Source organism: Ipomoea triloba, chromosome 9 (assembly GCF_003576645.1).
Source record: "Ipomoea triloba cultivar NCNSP0323 chromosome 9, ASM357664v1".
NCBI lineage: Eukaryota > Viridiplantae > Streptophyta > Magnoliopsida > Solanales > Convolvulaceae > Ipomoea > Ipomoea triloba.
Genome location: NC_044924.1, coordinates 3,609,161 through 3,627,131, shown reverse-complemented (window position 1 = coordinate 3,627,131; position 17,971 = coordinate 3,609,161). Strand labels below are relative to the sequence as shown.

At 36.7% G+C, this 17,971-nt stretch overlaps 2 protein-coding genes across 2 annotated transcripts; both read left to right on the top strand.

Annotated features, from left to right (window-relative positions):
- The first annotated feature begins 1,794 nt into the window (after positions 1-1,794).
- Positions 1,795-5,122, top strand: LOC116028711 (G-type lectin S-receptor-like serine/threonine-protein kinase At1g11300). The gene is made up of 7 exons (XM_031270508.1): positions 1,795-3,212; positions 3,325-3,438; positions 3,523-3,707; positions 3,807-4,017; positions 4,098-4,335; positions 4,431-4,581; positions 4,671-5,122. Exons 1-7 carry the CDS (start codon positions 1,907-1,909, stop codon positions 4,959-4,961), a joined length of 2,496 nt encoding a protein of 831 aa, XP_031126368.1. The 5' UTR covers positions 1,795-1,906; the 3' UTR covers positions 4,962-5,122.
- Positions 5,123-6,871: 1,749 nt separating this feature from the next.
- LOC116029123 lies at positions 6,872-16,627 on the top strand. Its single transcript, XM_031271022.1, has 15 exons — positions 6,872-8,340; positions 10,725-10,889; positions 10,985-11,175; positions 11,269-11,476; positions 11,592-11,832; positions 11,933-12,083; positions 12,154-12,464; positions 12,543-12,552; positions 13,080-14,373; positions 14,564-14,683; positions 15,056-15,216; positions 15,305-15,515; positions 15,594-15,834; positions 15,933-16,083; positions 16,187-16,627. The coding sequence occupies exons 1-15, from the start codon at positions 7,044-7,046 to the stop codon at positions 16,496-16,498; spliced, it is 5,064 nt and encodes a 1,687-aa protein (XP_031126882.1). The 5' UTR covers positions 6,872-7,043; the 3' UTR covers positions 16,499-16,627.
- The last annotated feature ends 1,344 nt before the right edge of the window (positions 16,628-17,971 follow it).

Below are 17,971 nucleotides of genomic sequence, written 5' to 3'. Positions count from 1 at the left end.
ATAAGCCAAAATTGACTGATAGGCTAATTATTTACCAAACAGGACCTAAGTAGCCTTTTCAATTTTAGTATTTTGGAGTTACAAAATGCTTATTAACCAAACAACTAATAGTGACCAAATAAGCCAAAATTGGCTGATAGGCTGATTATTTACCAAACATTATCATAAATTATCTTATGGTATCCATGCCGTAGCTGGCTGATTCAAATTAAGACGGTCAATATGTCACTCCTACTAAAAGTCAAACTTAGAATCTTGTAGAGTTGTGGTTATCAAATTAAAAAACCCACCTACTTGATTAAGAAAAAAATTTTGAAAATGCTAATTCGCATGCAACACCTGGCTCGATAAATAAAGTAAAGTCTAACACGCGTTGAAAATTTGAAAAGAGTCGAACTATAAAATTCGTTGTCAATAGGACAAATGGAGTAATGACAATAGGTGAATTATTCAAAAAATCATAGAATTTAAGGAAGAGAAGACTGACTAGTAAAGTTTAAATTCATTATGTGATCTGCTGCTATATGCCTATATAGTTTATTTTGATTGAAGGCAATAGGCGAAGAAAGTTTATACGCCATGGAATTCCGCGGGAAGGTTGGATTTCTGATTTCTCAGTTCTCACCCTCTGACACCAACTGATAATTTATTTTTTTATGCTCCCAATTTCATGTTTCTAAAGATATAATTACAGCACATCATTCTACAAATTCGTAAAAGCAAAAACTTGTGTGAGACCGTCTCACCGTGAGACGAGTCGGGTCGGGTCGGGTCAAGATGCAAATGTAACACTTATATGCACATATGTCATACTTATATGCTCAAATGTAATACTAATCAGAAATGAAATTTTTGTTATTTATAAGGGTAAATATAATACTTTTAAGGGAAAATACAATACTTTTACATTTCAATTTAAAAGTATTACATTTTTCCACAAAAGTATTATATTTGCCCTTATAAGTAAGGGGCACTTGTCAACATTACTTATTATGAAAAATGTATTACTTTTTCTCTAATAAGTAACAAAAATATATTATATTTGAGCATATAAGTATGACATTTGCACATATAAGTATGACATTTGCATGGTGCCTTGACCCGACTCGACCCGTCTCACGAATAAGGATCCGTGAGACGGTCTCACACAAGTGTGACCCATTGTAAATCTCACTTTCATGTAATAACTAACAAATCATACAAGAAAATTACGGAGTATATACATTTAATTTTGATTTGAGTTAAAATATTAAGGGTATTTGACAAAATATTTAATTTTGATTACAGTTAAAATATTGAGAGTGTTTGACAAATAACTATTCGCGGATGCATAACGAGCCCCTCATTTTGAGAAGTTATTCCAATACTGCTATTGATGATATTTAATCCTTTTTATCTCTTATAACAAATTTTACTTTTATAACCAGTCAGTCAGCTAGACAGCTACCCACACAAGCATTATTCTATTTCTTTCCTTGCGTAGATTAACGTCTTCTATAGGCACCATAGTTGACTTTCTACGCAAAGTGTCAAAATAGGCCTATGTATTTTCAAAATATAATTTATAATACAATTTTAGGAAATATGTGGACAACTCTTTGATAACATATAGATAATGAGGCATCCAAATATATTACTCACCGTTAATCCCAATCTGAATTATAGTTTCTAAATCACACACAGGAGAGACAAATTATTACATTTTGATACAACAATTTTGCTTCACTTACTAGCCTACCTCTTTTGGGTTAATAATCAATAGTATTTCATAAATTTATTGGATGACGAATCAGTCAATGACTAGAAAATAAAATCTCGAGTTTATGGACAGTATCAAGTCCACCGTCTACATTCATTATCGGATTTGCATTGAGTTAAGTCAATAGGCGAAGAAAGTTGATACAGTATGGAATTCCGCAGGATGGTTAGGTTTCTCACCCTCTGCCAACAATTTTTTCTGATTATTTACGTTTTCTGTTCAAAATTTGGCATTTCTAGAGATACAATCACTGCCGATCATGTTATGGAAGCATCAGAAACTATACTCTCCAATTCCCAAATTTTCAAGATGCAATTTTTTAGCCCGGAAAATTCTACAGAGTATTACGTTGGCATCATGTTCAACGTCCCTTCAATGGCCGTTGTATGGGTAGCCAACAGAGACAAAGGTATGGATGATTCCAGGGGAAGCATGGGAATCTCAGAAGATGGGAATCTTGTGGTGTTGGATGGAGAGAAGAGACTAGTATGGAAATCTAATATTTCTACTTCTTCTCCTGCAAATACTTCTGCTCAGCTCCTGGATACTGGAAACTTGGTGTTGAAAGATAGCTCAAGTGGAAGATATTTATGGGAAAGCTTTGGTGAAACTTCAGATACTTTTCTTGAGAAAATGAAAATTGGCAGTGGAGTGATGAGTCTTGATATGATGAATGAGTTGAGATCCTGGAAAAGTCCTTGGGATCCATCCCCGGGGAGTTTTTCTTATCGTCTTCAACCTCAAAGCATTCCAGAGGTGGTTGTCATACAAAATGACAGTAAGCTTTACTGGAGAAGTGGTCCATGGAATAAGCAGATATTCATTGGACTGCCTCACATGAATTCTTTCTATAACTCCGGAATTCAAATCATTAACGACAACGCGGGGGGCATGGCCTATATAACCTATACCAACATGAAGCAGTTCAATAAACTGCACAATGTCCTCAACTCTACCGGTTGTTTCTTGGAGAGGTATTGGGATGAAGAGAAGAACCAATGGGTGGTGTCATGGGAAAGCTGTGGAAGTGGTCAATGTGATATGTATGGCAAGTGTGGACCTTTTGGAGTTTGTGATCCCTCGGCTTCAAATAGTTGTAGTTGTTTGCAGGGCTATAAACCCAGGAATGAAATGGAATGGGGAAATGGTAATTGGAGCAGTGGGTGCATCAGAAATGCTGCACTTCAGTGTCACAGAAACAACTCGGACGAGGCAAAGACCAAGAAAGATGGATTCTTGAAGTTGCAGATGGTGAAAGTGCCAGATTTTGCTCTTTGGGTGTCTTCTGTATATGACACTTGTGAAACAGACTGTTTGACAAATTGTTCTTGTATAGCTTATTCATACTACACGGGCATTGGTTGTATGCACTGGTCTGAAGATTTAATTGATATCCAGCAATTCTCCATGGGAGGAGCAGATTTATACATTCGTCTACCATATTCAGAACTTGGTCTGTATAAATGTCTTGCTTCAATTCTCTACACAAATATGTGTCTGTTTCTGTGTTCATCTGATCTTATTGTATTCCAATATTCTGATGGGTAACTATCTTTGATTTGTAGATCAAAAGAAAGGAAGGAAAGACCACAAAGTCATCATTATTGTAATTACATTATTGAGTATAGGCTCACTAGTAATTGCTTCTTGCATGTACTCTGGTTTGGTAAAGCACAGAGGTAAGTTCGTTGCTGATTCTACAAAATTTCACTTGTGAGTTTTGTTACAGATTACATACTACAAAGAATGCACTTTTGAATCAGGAAAGAAGTGGAATCACATTATACATTGGGGCAGAATATCTTCAAAAAACATGCATAGAGAAGGCGCCAGCCAAGTAGAGTTTGATGAGCTACCAGTATTTAACTTTGAGACCATAGCAAAAGCAACTCAAAATTTCCATTCCAACAATAAGCTTGGGCAGGGTGGTTTTGGTCCCGTCTACAAGGTATATACATAACTTTTCAGTTGTGACTACAAGTCTACAATAGATGGTTGTCTGCACAAAGTAAAATTAGGTGTGACATGTTTTATATATTATATGTAGGGAAAATTGGATGATGGACAAGATATTGCTGTGAAAAGGCTTTCAGAATCATCTTCTCAAGGCCAAAAAGAATTTATGAATGAGGTTGTTGTGATTTCCAAACTCCAACACCGAAATCTTGTTAGGCTGCTTGGGTGTTGTATAGAAAGAGGGGAGAAAATGTTGGTTTATGAGTTCATGCCAAATGGAAGTTTGGATGCTCTTCTCTTTGGTTGGTTAACAAACTAATATATAGTTATATAATATACTTTTTTCCTTCCTAGTGTTAATTCTAGTGATTGTGACTATCAGATCCCAACAAAGAAGTGTTTCTTGATTGGAGGGAGCGATTCATGATTATTGAAGGAATTGGTCGAGGCCTCCTTTATCTTCATAGAGATTCAAGATTAAGAATTATTCATCGAGATCTCAAAACATCTAACATCTTATTGGATGAACAATTAAATCCCAAAATATCTGATTTTGGCTTGGCCAAGATATTTGGAGGCAATCAGAATCAAGCGAGCACTCAAAGGGTTGTTGGCACATAGTAAGCATATATTTGCTATTCTGAATTTTGTGCTTCCCTTTGCAGAATCATAGAGAAAGAGGCCTCATTTTATTTGCCTAAATCATTTAATGCAGCGGATACATGGCACCAGAATACGCAATGAACAGAAGATTTTCAGAAAAGTCTGATGTGTATAGTTTTGGAGTTTTGTTGCTGGAAATTGTTAGTGGGAGGAAGAACTCTGCATTTTACCATGATGACTTTGCAATAAGCCTTGTAGCACATGTACGTTCTTTCAATTCTGTTCTACTCTAATCCTCAAAGAAAATTCTCAAAACTTCCCAAATTCAACGCCACAATTTCTTGATTTTCAGGCATGGAGACTGTGGAATTTAGAGAAGATAGAAGAAGTGGCAGACCCTGAAGTGTATGAGATGCGTTTCAAAATGAGTATCAAACGATGTGTTCATGTCGGTCTATTGTGTGTTCAAGAATGTGCAAATGACAGACCAAATGTTTCAACTATTCTGTTAATGCTTAGCAGTGACATTGCAGAACTTCCCTATCCTAAACAACCTGCATTTATTGGAAGGCAAAGCTCTCCGGACAATAAGTCTAGCGGTTCTTTGAATGGTGTTACAATTTCTAATATTGAAGGAAGATAATCTCACGCAACCAACTAATCCAATAATTCTCTTGTAAAGCTCTGGTTAATGAGGTAAGTGTATACAAAATATTGGTATTTTCAAACCACGATAGGGAAGTAAGGTTAGCAATTTGAAGTAATTGATAAATGGATTGTTAATACAATTATAGTGTTTGAAAATTAATTAACTCTTGTAAGAATAAACAATATTAAAGAGTTTTAAGCTATATTTTCTTTTGAGTAAGAGTCAAACTATACGTGTAACCAAGATTGTATCCATATTAGTTTCATAGTTATTGAGATATGAATGGCTATGTAAAATAAATTACTGTTTATGTAAAATCGTAAAGATATAATTTATAATTAAAAGTGATATATTTAACAATTAAAAATCAAATAAATTAAATATTATTCTCAAATTAAGGGAAAATATAATAATCAAAAGATAAAATTACAAGTACACGTTATTCCAATAACAATCTTATTTGTGATGGGAAACGCATATGTTATTATTAGGATTCTATATTTTATCAGTTTTAAAAATTCTTTTTCCTTTTCCATGTATTATTATAAACCTTCCTTTACTAATCATGTCCTAACTAAGTTAATCGTAAAATTAATTTAGTTGGAGTAGTGAATAATGGCATGAACTCATATTTTCTTCATAAAAAGAAAAAAGATAAAATGGATAAAGCAATATGTTTATGATATGATAGATAAATTACATGTGTATGTGGAATTCCCATAGTGAACCAACTTCTCCTACTTATCTTTTTTTTTTCTTTTTTTCTTTTTTTCATTAATTATGATACACGTAGACAGCTAATAATAATAAAAACACATAAATAAATAATAGAGAAGGATTTGCGGTGACTGGCCATGTTGTCCAGTGACATCTCCAGCCCCAGACCGAATGAACTAAAAGCCTACGTGTGGAGCAATTCTATCCAAGTTGACTTTCTACGTTAATGGAAATGTTCTCCACGCTCTGTTCCGTAGCGGTAAAATCGAAGCAACTATATTGTTTCAATTTTTTTTTTGAAAAAATATTGTTTCAATTGATTGATCAAGCGAATCATAATTATTATAATTACTACGTCAATTATTCAAAAAACTTAATTTATTATACTATAATAATAATATTCAAATGATAATGAATTGAGTTATATCCAGGCAGAAGATTATAAAACTTTCTTTTCCGTTTTTATTTATTTATTATTTACTCCGTATTAAATTAAGTTTGGAGTTGGCGTTTTTATATGTTTGCAGTGTCCCCTCTTGGTTTACTACTTTTTTTTTTTTTTTTTTTTTTACAACTTGATATCAAAATATCAAAATTCTAATTCTAATTTGATACGGTATTTAATAAAGTATTATTTGTGATTATGTTCAGTATTAATGTTTTTGACCAAAACAGTATACAACGTATAATAACTTTTAATTTCATACTGTAGACTATACACATAAGACTTTACTCATATTTTGCTCCTATTAAAATCTCCAATCCTAAGTCCCTACATCTCAACCTAATATGATAATTAGGATGATTGTCGGACCGGGGGCGTGAGGGGCCCTTAGAGTTGAGGATTCAACATTTTGGGGGAAGAGTATTTAGAATAATGTAAATCTAATCTTTATATCATGGACTAGGGTTCACAATGCACTCTAGACTCTAGTCCATTATATAAATTATGGAATTGCCATATAAATCACAATAACTCCTGCTAATTTTGAATCTTGGTCTCTTTTCTTAATACATCATACTGAATTAGTGGGTTAGACTTGTGCTTTCACTTTACTCATATTATGGAAAAGATGAAAATTAGTGTGTTAAGTTAGTCCAAATTTTTACTGTTTGGTCTTTAAATTTGGAGTGATATTTATTTACGTTATCTTTCATTTTCAAGGCAAGACTTTTGAAGACCATATACGAAACGGGGTTACAGCTCGGAGATTTTGAACGGGGTCGGCGGGTTCCTAAATTAGCCATGCTTTTTCTCCCTTCTTTCTATCGTCATACCAAACAATTCCAAAGGGCCTAACTTTCGGCCCTTTCCGTATACAAAAAAGGAATTTGGTCATTACTCATTAACTCTCGAGAATGAGAAACGCCGCCGAGGATCACCGTTACCCACTCTGGTTTTTTCTGATTTCCCAAATTTTTATCGGAAATCTCGCCGTGGCTCTCGCCGTTGACTCCATCACCCCGACGCAGCCACTCGCCGGCAACCGAACCTTGGTGTCCTCCGATGGGCTCTTCGAATTGGGGTTCTTCACTCCTAACGGCTCCGATCAAAGTTACGTGGGGATATGGTACAAGGAAATTGAACCCAAGACGGTAGTTTGGGTGGGTAACAGAGACGCGCCTCTCGGCGGTTCCGCCGGAATCTTGAAAATCGGGGAAGATGGCAACGTCCATCTGGTCGACGGGGGCGGGAATTTTATATGGTCGCCGACGAATCAATCGGCGGCGAGGAACACCGTCGCGCAACTCCTGGATTCCGGGAACTTCGTTCTCCGGCGAGAAGACGATGAGAATCCGGAGAATTATCTGTGGCAGAGCTTTGACTACCCGACGGACACATTGCTGCCGGGTATGAAACTCGGGTGGGATTCGAAAACCGGGTTGAACCGCTACATCTCGGCGTGGAAAAGCTTAAATGATCCAGGCGAGGGGCCCATCAGCTTCAAACTAGACATCAATGGCCTTCCGGAGATTTTCTTGAGAAGCAGAGACAAAATCGTTTACCGGAGCGGGCCGTGGAACGGCGTGAGATTTAGCGGCGTCCCGGAAATGAAACCCACGGCCACTATCACATTCTCGTTCGTGATGACGAAGAACGAGAGGTACTACTCGTTTGAGCTTCACAACAAAACGTTATACTCTCGATTACTCGTGACCCGTAACGGGAACCTCGAAAGGTACGCGTGGATTCCGACAAGTAAAATTTGGAGTAAATTCTGGTACGCTCCGAAAGATCAGTGCGACAGCTACAAGGAATGCGGAACTTTCGGCTTCTGCGACACCAACATGTCGCCGGTGTGTCAGTGTTTGGTCGGGTTCAGACCCAAAAGCCCACAGGCCTGGGATTTACGCGACGGGTCGGATGGATGTGTTAGGTACCACGAATTGGAGTGCCGGAAAGACGGGTTTTTAACGATGAATTTCATGAAGTTGCCCGACACTTCCAGCTCTTTCGTGGACACGACGATGAATCTTGACGAGTGTATGAGGATGTGCAAGAACAATTGCTCCTGCACCGCTTATACAAACTCCAACATCTCCAATGGCGGCTCCGGCTGCGTCATTTGGACGACGGAGCTTCTTGATATGCGGCAGTACGCGGCGGTCGAAGGTGGCCAAGCTGTCTACATCCGCGTAGCTGCCTCCGATGTAGGTACGCTTCCATTTACCTTTTTAACGCAAATCGCAATCACTATTTGAGAGTGTACATAGTTTAAATGTGTCCGATAGAGGTCCGTAAAGATCAAATCCATTTATTAGTAGTTAGAGGATCATTGAACGGAGATCTGTGAAAGGTCAAGTTCGGCACCTGCTTCTAAAAAATATGATTACAGTCTATAACTTTTTGCATAGTGATAAGAAAATGTCAAGAACATAAATCAGTTTGGGTTATTTATAAGTATAAGGTAAACCAATTTAGGTTGTCAGTAGGTATGCTCTTGCACATCTTATAATTTTGTGGTTATTAAGTCAATCGTCTGAACAACTTGGTTGTTGTGCCTCGTAATGTTCTACAATTTTATCTATCCTTTGATTCTTTCCGGTTTCCACTAACTTATCATCAGTCCAACATTACATTATTTTATATAAATCCATCCTACTAATTCATAACGGAATCAATTATAGATTAACAAATATAGCAAAACATGCAATTCCCATTAGAACAATTCAAAGTTCTGAAATATTAAAAAGGGGTTGTTGGCATTGTACTTTGAACATTTCTGATGATTCTCACAATCATATGCACTGTACTATTCGTAAATAATTTATAACAATTTGCAAGCGAAGAATTTGCAAAATAGTTGAGAGAGGTTTGAATACCAAACGTCTGATAATGACTTAAAAACAACTCATAAGAAATGCCCGTCCTATTTGTTTGTCTTTTTTAATTATTAGTTTTTGATTGCACATTTTCTCTGCCTTTCTTATGCCACCCTCCTAATTCCTAAATGTGATGTGATGTGAAATGAAAGGAATATTAGACCAAATTAATACTAAAAATGCGGGAGTCGATAGATTCAAGGTACATAATTTTCTTATTAAGAAAACATTTTTTTTATTTGTGTCTTCTAATGTGACTTTTATCACATTATTTATGGGGTAAGAAAATGTTAGGGATGCAAGGTAGGATTTTGCTCCCGTCAATGCACCCCTAAATATCGGAACGAAATACGAAAAATTAAAAGAGCAGGTCATTTTAACAACCGAATGTTATCTGTTATGTTAGAAAGTAGGGTGGAAGTTCGCATTAAAATTTGTTAATTTTAATAGAATTAATTAATTTATTTTATTTCTAAAAAAACTAATTCATTTATAACTAATAAATAAAAGGTTATTATATAATATTGTTTATATTAAATCACGATCAATAGTGTAATTTTTAATGTAATTTTTTGTTTTTCATTCGGTGAAATTCAAAATTTTATCCTTATGTTTGGGGTGATGATGGGTGCGTGGCATGTTTAACTTGAGGTGGGTATCCAAACAATCCTTGTTGGTAGGTGCTAATTAATATCACAATGGGTCCCACTAAAAGTCGTATCAATTTCTGGCTCCTTTTCACGACGTGTAACGCCGTGGCCGACGATTTTGACTTATGATGGTTTTAGGTGGGCGTTTTAGCCTTTAGGTGGTCCCAACACCATAAAATCATGTTTGTTTGATGCATTAACTTGTAAATTACTTTGATCCTAAGTAAAAAAGGAGTAATTGTAAATCGGAATGAGTGATTGGGTGAAAATATTATCTTGTCACATTCTCAGTTGAGTTCGTTACATAAGGCTATAAATTTAAAATCTTTAGTTTACTTAAAAAATTAGTTGATTGGATTATGACTTTTTAAATTGGTCATGTCTACTGAGTCATTGAATTACTGTGATTAATATGGGTAGCGGTTTTTGTTTTGTTTTTTTTTATAGTGTTCTTATTTCAAAAATGTTAATTTATTGGTAATGAATATATTGTAAGTGATGTGACTTGTGTAAGTATAGTACCTGTTCATATTCATTACCCACCATAAATTATTGACCCTTGGTTAGCTAGATTTAAGCATAACGTGTGATACAAAATTTATTGTGAAACTTTGGTACAAGTAGCATTTTATTTTTTATTGTTTGGTCATATCTTAATGGCTGTTAGTTGGACATATCTACTTTTTCCAAACATGAAAAGAATATTGGAAGATAGGAAAAAGAATATATATGTTTTTTCATAACTGTTTACAAAATGTAAAGGCAGCACCATCCCAGTTCAATTATGAAGCTTTTGCTTTCTGAAAACAAATAAAGAAAAAAAAAACTACTTTTTAAATAAATAAACAGATATACTCTAGTCAATGACCTTGTGGCTCTCCCAAATGCTTCAGTAAATTGAGAAAGTAGCTATGAACAGATACTATATTGTAACAGAGTCGGTAGTACTAAAAAAACCGATATATTCTATGTTTCCTTTTTCACATTTCCAGTTCTAGAATTCAAAGTACTAAATTACTAGGTAGAATGAAGTAACAACAACTCAGTCATCATGTTATGATTTCAGCACAAGGTGGAGATTCTGGGGATGCTTCTGGGAGGACTAAGCGAATACTCATAGCTTGTGGCATTGCAGTTGGTGTTGGTATTCTTCTATTTGCATTAAGTGCATTATTCATATTGAAAAGAAGGCAATCCAAAAGAGCTTTAGGGAAAAATACAGAGCTTAGAGGTAATTAAATCGTGAAGATTATTATGTCCTCTGCATTTCATGTCATTGTGCATCTTATTGGTTTCTATTTCATCATATCTGTCTTTAACCGACAGGCTTTCGCGATAGAAGTCAAGATCTTCTAATGAATGCGGCTGTGATCCCGAGTAAACGAGAATATTCTGGCGAAACCATGACAGATGAGTTTGAGTTGCCATTGTTTGATTTTAGCACCATTGTCGTGGCTACTGACAACTTTGCTGATGTAAATAAGCTTGGCCAAGGCGGTTTTGGTTGTGTGTACAAGGTACATTCGAATAATTTCTGTATTTTTGACACTATAGAGAAGAGCACATTCAGTGACAGAAAGAACTAAAAAGTTAGTCTGCAATTTCTGCAGGGAATGGTTGAAGGTGAAGAAATTGCGGTGAAGAGACTATCAAAGAATTCTGGGCAAGGAGTGGAAGAATTTAAGAATGAACTCAGATTGATTGCGAGGCTTCAACACAGAAACCTTGTTCGGCTTCTCGGGTGCTGTGTTGATATGGAAGAGAAAATCCTGATATATGAATACATGGAAAATAAGAGCCTGGATTCAACTTTATTCAGTAAGTTCTTTCGATTATTGCACTGTATGTGAATGAATTTCCAGTTTATATGTGTTTTGGAGTCAAACTTATAGGCTCCTTACTAGCTGTCCTGATCAAATATATGTGTATGCAGACAAGCAGAGAAGCTCACTACTCAACTGGCAAACACGCTTCAACATCATTTGTGGGATAGCTCGGGGGCTTCTGTATCTTCACCAAGATTCGAGGTTTAGAATAATCCATAGAGATCTCAAAGCCAGCAACATTCTCCTCGATAAAGAAATGAACCCCAAGATATCGGATTTTGGCATGGCAAGGATTTTTGGAGGGGACGAGACGGAAGCAAACAATACAAAGAGAGTCGTGGGAACATAGTAAGAACTAAGAACCAAACCCTATGTGATCTCTTCAGTCTTCAGTAACCAACTTTTGTTATCATTTTTATTTACTCAAATGTTATTCCCTCAAATGCAGTGGATATATGTCCCCCGAATATGCAATGGATGGGCTCTTCTCGGTGAAATCTGATGTTTTCAGCTTCGGAGTTCTAGTGTTGGAAATTGTGACCGGGAAGAAGAACCGAGGATTCTATAACCAAAACAACCAGCAGAACCTTCTTGGACATGTAAGTACATCACTAACAATCTCTTCCCTTTAGCAAATTATAACAAAGAATGTAACTTTGGGTTCTGCAGGCTTGGAGGCTATGGAGAGAAAGAAGAGGCTCAGAGCTATTGGATTCAGCCATAGGAGAATCATACTCCCTATGTGAAGTAATGAGATGCATTCAAGTTGGTTTGCTGTGTGTCCAAGAACAGGCAGAAGACCGACCAAACATGGCAACTGTGGTCTTAATGTTGGGCAGCGAAAGCGCGACGCTTCCCCAGCCTAAACACCCGGGGTTCTGTCTGGGAAGTAGGCCTGCAGATATGGATTCATCCACCAGTAATTGCGACGAATCTTGCACTGTAAATCAAGTTACAGTCACCATGCTTGACGGGCGCTAGTTGAAGGTGAGACCTCACTTGCATAATTGTATAGCTCAAGAAGCCAACAAATTTTCTTTCATATCTACATCTTACAGCTTGACTTTTGTGTCAGCTAAATGGCTACAGCTTACAGAAGACTATTTACTCTTTTTTTTTTTTTTTTTGGTTTCCTTTCTTTTTCATGTCCTTGACATTTGTTGTAAATTGTATCATCTCTCATCTGTGATTTAAATGAAATTAGATGTATTTCAATTTTGGAATTTCAAGAACACGTGTTTCTTGTTTTTACCCACAATCTATCACCCAATCTATCACCCAGAATTCAACTGAGCTGGTGTTTCTTCTGTGACAATAATGTAAAGCCATGAAGTGCGGATCAGAATCATTAATGTTTAGACTTCACTAGAAAGAACAAAAAGAGGACTTAAATGGCGGTCTATAATGGAGATTGCACCCAAGACTTTGACTTGTAAAAGTCTGCATAGGAGGCTTTGTTTCTAATTTTCTCCCATTCAGTTACATATTTGCCTTTATTATATCCTTAGTGTCAAAGCCCATTTTCTACGGCAACTCATTCTTGAAACTTGAAAGCTGAACTTTAATTAATTCCTCATGGATGACTGTATTCTGAGTTGAGATCATTAGCCATGGAAACCTTAATGACCACCATTTTCTTCTTCTTCTTCTTCCTCCTGGTTTCTCTGTTCTATCAGTCTGTTTCTGTGGATACTTTAGCTCCAAATCAAAGCCTCTTGGACAATGAAACGCTTGTTTCGCCTGGCCAATCTTTTGTGCTAGGCTTCTTTAGTCCACTGGGCTCGGAGAATCGCTATGTGGGGATTTGGTTCAAGAATGTGGCACAACAAACTGTGATCTGGGTAGCTAACAACAACAACCCGATATCGAATTCATCTGGGGTGCTCAGGGTCACGGCCAGGGGGGAAATAACTATCGGTTTGGTCAATCAAACAGAAATCATTTGGAGCTCGAATTCGTCTTCTGCAGCTGCAAGCAATCCAGTCTTGCAGCTGCTGGAGAATGGTAACTTGGTTGTGAGAGAAGGGGATAATGGTGACAATTATCTCTGGCAAAGCTTTGATTATCCTCGCGATACGTTGGTTCCAGGCATGAAGCTTGGGTGGAACCTCAGAACAAGGAAAGAATGGTTCATTACATCCTGGAAAAGCCTGCAGGATCCCTCAACTGGGGATTCCAGTTACACTTATAGGCTCGACATTCGTGGGCTTCCAACTTTGATTCTTCGTCAAGGATCCAACATTCAGTACAGAAGTGGGCCGTGGGATGGCCTTCATTTCGGTCGTTATGCCATCAGTACACCCAACTCCCAGGTGGTTGTGCCAATTATGGTTTATGATGATGAAAACCTGTACTACACGTATAAAAATGGCGAGACATCTGTGATTTCAAGATTCGTGGTGAACCAAACCGGGATGATCAAGCTGTATTTATGGAGCCAGGACCAAACCCGATGGACTGATATTGCTACTATACAATCAGACACTTGTGACACCTACAAATACTGTGGCAGCAACAGTCTTTGCAACATAAATGACCAGCCTTTGTGTCAATGTCTGGATGGATTTGAGCCAAGAAATCCCCAGGAATGGGAAAGGTTTCAGTGGAGTGAAGGGTGTAGAAGAAAGGTGCCATTGAATTGCAGTGAACCGCATGGATTTATGACAGTATCCGGGATGAAGCTGCCTGAAGGGTCACAAGTTTTGGGGGAGAAAACAATGAGTGTAGCAGATTGCAGAACTTATTGTTTGAGGAATTGTTCTTGTATAGCCTATGCCTCGACAGCAGCTAATGGATGTGTGGTGTGGTATGGAGACTTGCTGGACATGAGAACGTACTATGACGATGGACAGGAACTGTATGTTCGGAGACTGGCTTCCGATCTTGTTGGTGAGTTTTAATGATCTTTCATGTGTGTTTTGTCTCCTAGGAAGAATTAGCATAAGAATAAAGGCAAATTCTTGATATATGGAAGCTCTTTAACTTATGTTGGATGTGTTGTTGGACTGGGAGGATCATTGACTGAAAACTTTAACTTATCTGCATTTTTCTCCCATTCTTGGATGGTGAATGCTTCCAGGCTCCAGCAAAAAGGGACACAAAACAGCTGTGATTGCATCAGTATCAGTAATTTCAGGGCTGTTTCTTCTAGCCCTGATCAGTTGGTATGGCTTCCATGTAAGGAGTAGTAGAAGAAGAGGTAATTACTACATCTGTTGTTCTTTTTTTGGATGACGAGAGAAATGCACACACTATTCGAAAGTGTGCACGGAGTAAACCCCACCTCGCGACTTAACTGCAAAATCAAGAAGCCCAATAGGCTGCTCGAGGGTGTGCACGGGGTAAATCTCGCCTTGCCACCCTAGCAGCAAAAACCAGGAAGCCCAATAGGCTGCTCTTACAGGGAGCCGAACTTGGAACCTTGTGGCTAGCAAACCAACAGCTAAATAGCCTAACCAATTTGGCTTGGATTGCTCTGCAGATTTGTTTAGTGTTATGGTTTGTCTTTATTCTTCCCTTGGATAAAACAAAAATAGGCTTTTACCTAATGCTTACATAGTTACATCTTCAGGAGCTGAGGAATTTGAAGGTCAAAACCAGGACAACAAACCAGACATTGGAGAGGAAGATCTGGAACTACCATTATATGATTTCGACACAATTTCTACTGCAACAAGTGACTTCTCATTTGCAAATAAGATTGGCGAAGGCGGTTATGGACCTGTTTATAAGGTACTTAACATTGGCATGTATCAAGATTGTAAATCTTAGGATTCTAACCAAGCTGTTAATACTTAGTAAAACTCTGCAATATGTGCAGGGTGTTCTCCCAACAGGACAAGAAATTGCAGTTAAGAGGCAAGCAAAAGACTCTGGGCAAGGGTTGGTTGAGTTCAAGAATGAAGTTATCTTGATTGCAAAGCTGCAACATCGAAATCTTGTTAGGCTTCTGGGATGTTGCATTCACAGAGATGAGAAACTGCTGGTTTATGAGTACATGCCAAACAAGAGTTTAGACTTGTTCATTTTTGGTAAGTCTCTTTTGTTCATTCATACTGCTCTCTGTCAGTAACTATAGATTTTAACAAAAAATAGGCTGATTAAACTAGATCAAACGAAACGCGGGATGCTTGATTGGAGAAAGCGTTTCAGCATCATTGAAGGAATTGCCAGAGGGCTCTTATATCTCCACCGAGATTCAAGATTGAGAATCATACATAGGGACTTAAAAGTGAGCAACATTCTCCTTGACAACGAGATGAATCCTAAGATCTCGGATTTTGGTTTGGCAAGGACATTTGGTGGTGGTGACCAACACCAAGAAAGTACAAAAAGAATCATGGGAACATAGTAAGCACATTTAATTTCTCTTTGAAATCCCCGACACTCGGTACTAATACATAACGCACACAATTTCTTATCATATATTCTTGTCTAATCACTTGCAGTGGTTATATGTCGCCCGAGTATGCAATGAATGGACTATTTTCTGTCAAATCTGATGTCTTTAGCTTCGGTGTACTGGTTTTAGAGATCATCAGTGGTCAGAAAAACAGAACCTTTCATCACCCTGACCATGACCTCAGTCTTTTAGGACATGTGAGATCAAAACCAAAACAATTTGCCATTTCTTATTAGATCCACTTTGTACACAAACAAAAAAAAAAACTTACTCTGTTGCCATTTCTTGAAATGAATTCAGGCCTGGAAACTATTTAATGAAGGAAAGGCTATGGAAGTTGTGGATGTATGTTTGGAGAGCCCAGATCCAGCAGCACAAGTCTTGAAATGTATCCATGTGGGGCTTTTATGTGTCCAAGAACGCCCAGAAGACAGGCCAACAATGTCCACCACTTTGTTCATGCTAGAGAGTGAAAGTCCAGTTCTCCCCAACCCTAAACAACCTGGTTTTCACTCTGAAAGACATGTAGCCGAGGCATATTATTCTTCATCAACTGGGAAGATGTCTCACGTTTCAAACGATGCAACAGTAACGTTATTACATGGTCGATGAGCTTTACCTTTTATCGGTAAACCAGTGAAGGCTGACCATGCTAGATTCAAATCAAGAAGACCTATAAATACCTGGAACTTAGAAATCTTGTGGTTACAATTCTATAAAGTTGAAAGTTTTGAATTCAAATTAGTCTCATAGTAGTGAAGATATCAGATGTCATATATTTTTCTTTAAAAAAAAAAACAATGTCATATACCATTTGCATTACAATTTTTATATAACGTAAGTAATTGAATTTTAAATAGAAATTAGTATCTGAGAAAGATGGTCTAAGAGATATAGTGAATTGGGCATGGCAATTAGGCTTCTCTGCCATTAGTATAATGGGCATTCAAATTAAACTTTGGCCTCCTCTCCTTTTCACATGTATACCACTTTAATATGTATACAATAGTCATAGCACATTTAGTATTATATTAAGATAATAACATGTTATATAATAGGAGCATTTGAAAATAAAAATATTAGATTGTTATGTAAACATAATTCATTAGTATGTATAGACTTATTTAAATTTTTAGAATATTATAAATATATTTTTTTAAAATTATATACAAATAATTTTTTTAAAAATTAATATATATTATGTAATTATAATTAATTTATTATTCTAAAAATATAAAAATTAAAAATTGTGTGGATATTCACCCTTATGTAAGTCAAGCACGCTTAACCATGCCCACTAATTTCCCTCCCGCAATGGAAATAGACTCAGCTTTGACTACTATAAGTCAAACGCGCTTAATCATAGAGTTTTTTTTGCTATTTGGTTATCATGGTAATAAATAAGTATACATTAACCATTTAATTACATCCCTCTCTATGATAAGCCACAATGTCACATCTTAAATCGAGAAAGGACTGAACTCGGCCAATCCGGCCGACACCCAACAAATGTAGAACTTGATCTAAATCCGCCTTATTAACATTCTTATCACAAATTGCTTGAGCTAGCCTTCTAATCCTAGGAAATAAAAATTATGTTTCACTTTCCAAATTCAATTTAACAAAATTCTCTAAATTTGCGTTTTTCATTAAAAAAAAAAAAAGTATTCAAATTTAAAAATATAAAAGTATTTGAAATCTAATTGCTTTTCATATAAAAGTATAAACGAGTGATAAATGATAATATAATAAGCAGTTGTGGAAGAAGTAGTAGGTACATAGATAGGATGAAGATAGAAAAATAATATAATAGAAGCTGAGTAAAGTAAGTGATGATAGTAATGAAGATAGTGATAATCGTAAGTAAGTATATATATTATAAGGTAGTTAAATCAGTGGATGGTACATAATTAAATGGGTGTACGATAGTAGTACGTAAGCATGCAATAGAATGATGGATAAAACGAATCGATGAATCACTATAATGAAAATAGTCTGTGTCGAGGATCAGATGAGACGAAGGGAAAGTTTTGAGAAGTGATGTTGTGGTCCGAATTGCAGAGTTATGAGATGAATGATTTAGAA

Excerpts from the sequence above, each read along its gene's own strand:
- LOC116028711 (XM_031270508.1), top strand. The coding sequence starts at position 1,907 with ATGGAATTCCGCAGGATGGTTAGGTTTCTCACCCTCTGCCAACAATTT. Across the intron at positions 4,018-4,097 it reads TTTGGATGCTCTTCTCTTTG|ATCCCAACAAAGAAGTGTTT; the intron begins GTTGGTTAACAA and ends TGTGACTATCAG. Across the intron at positions 4,582-4,670 it reads CAATAAGCCTTGTAGCACAT|GCATGGAGACTGTGGAATTT; the intron begins GTACGTTCTTTC and ends CTTGATTTTCAG.
- LOC116029123 (XM_031271022.1), top strand. The coding sequence starts at position 7,044 with ATGAGAAACGCCGCCGAGGATCACCGTTACCCACTCTGGTTTTTTCTG. Across the intron at positions 10,890-10,984 it reads GAAAAATACAGAGCTTAGAG|GCTTTCGCGATAGAAGTCAA; the intron begins GTAATTAAATCG and ends TTTAACCGACAG. Across the intron at positions 15,516-15,593 it reads TTTAGACTTGTTCATTTTTG|ATCAAACGAAACGCGGGATG; the intron begins GTAAGTCTCTTT and ends TGATTAAACTAG.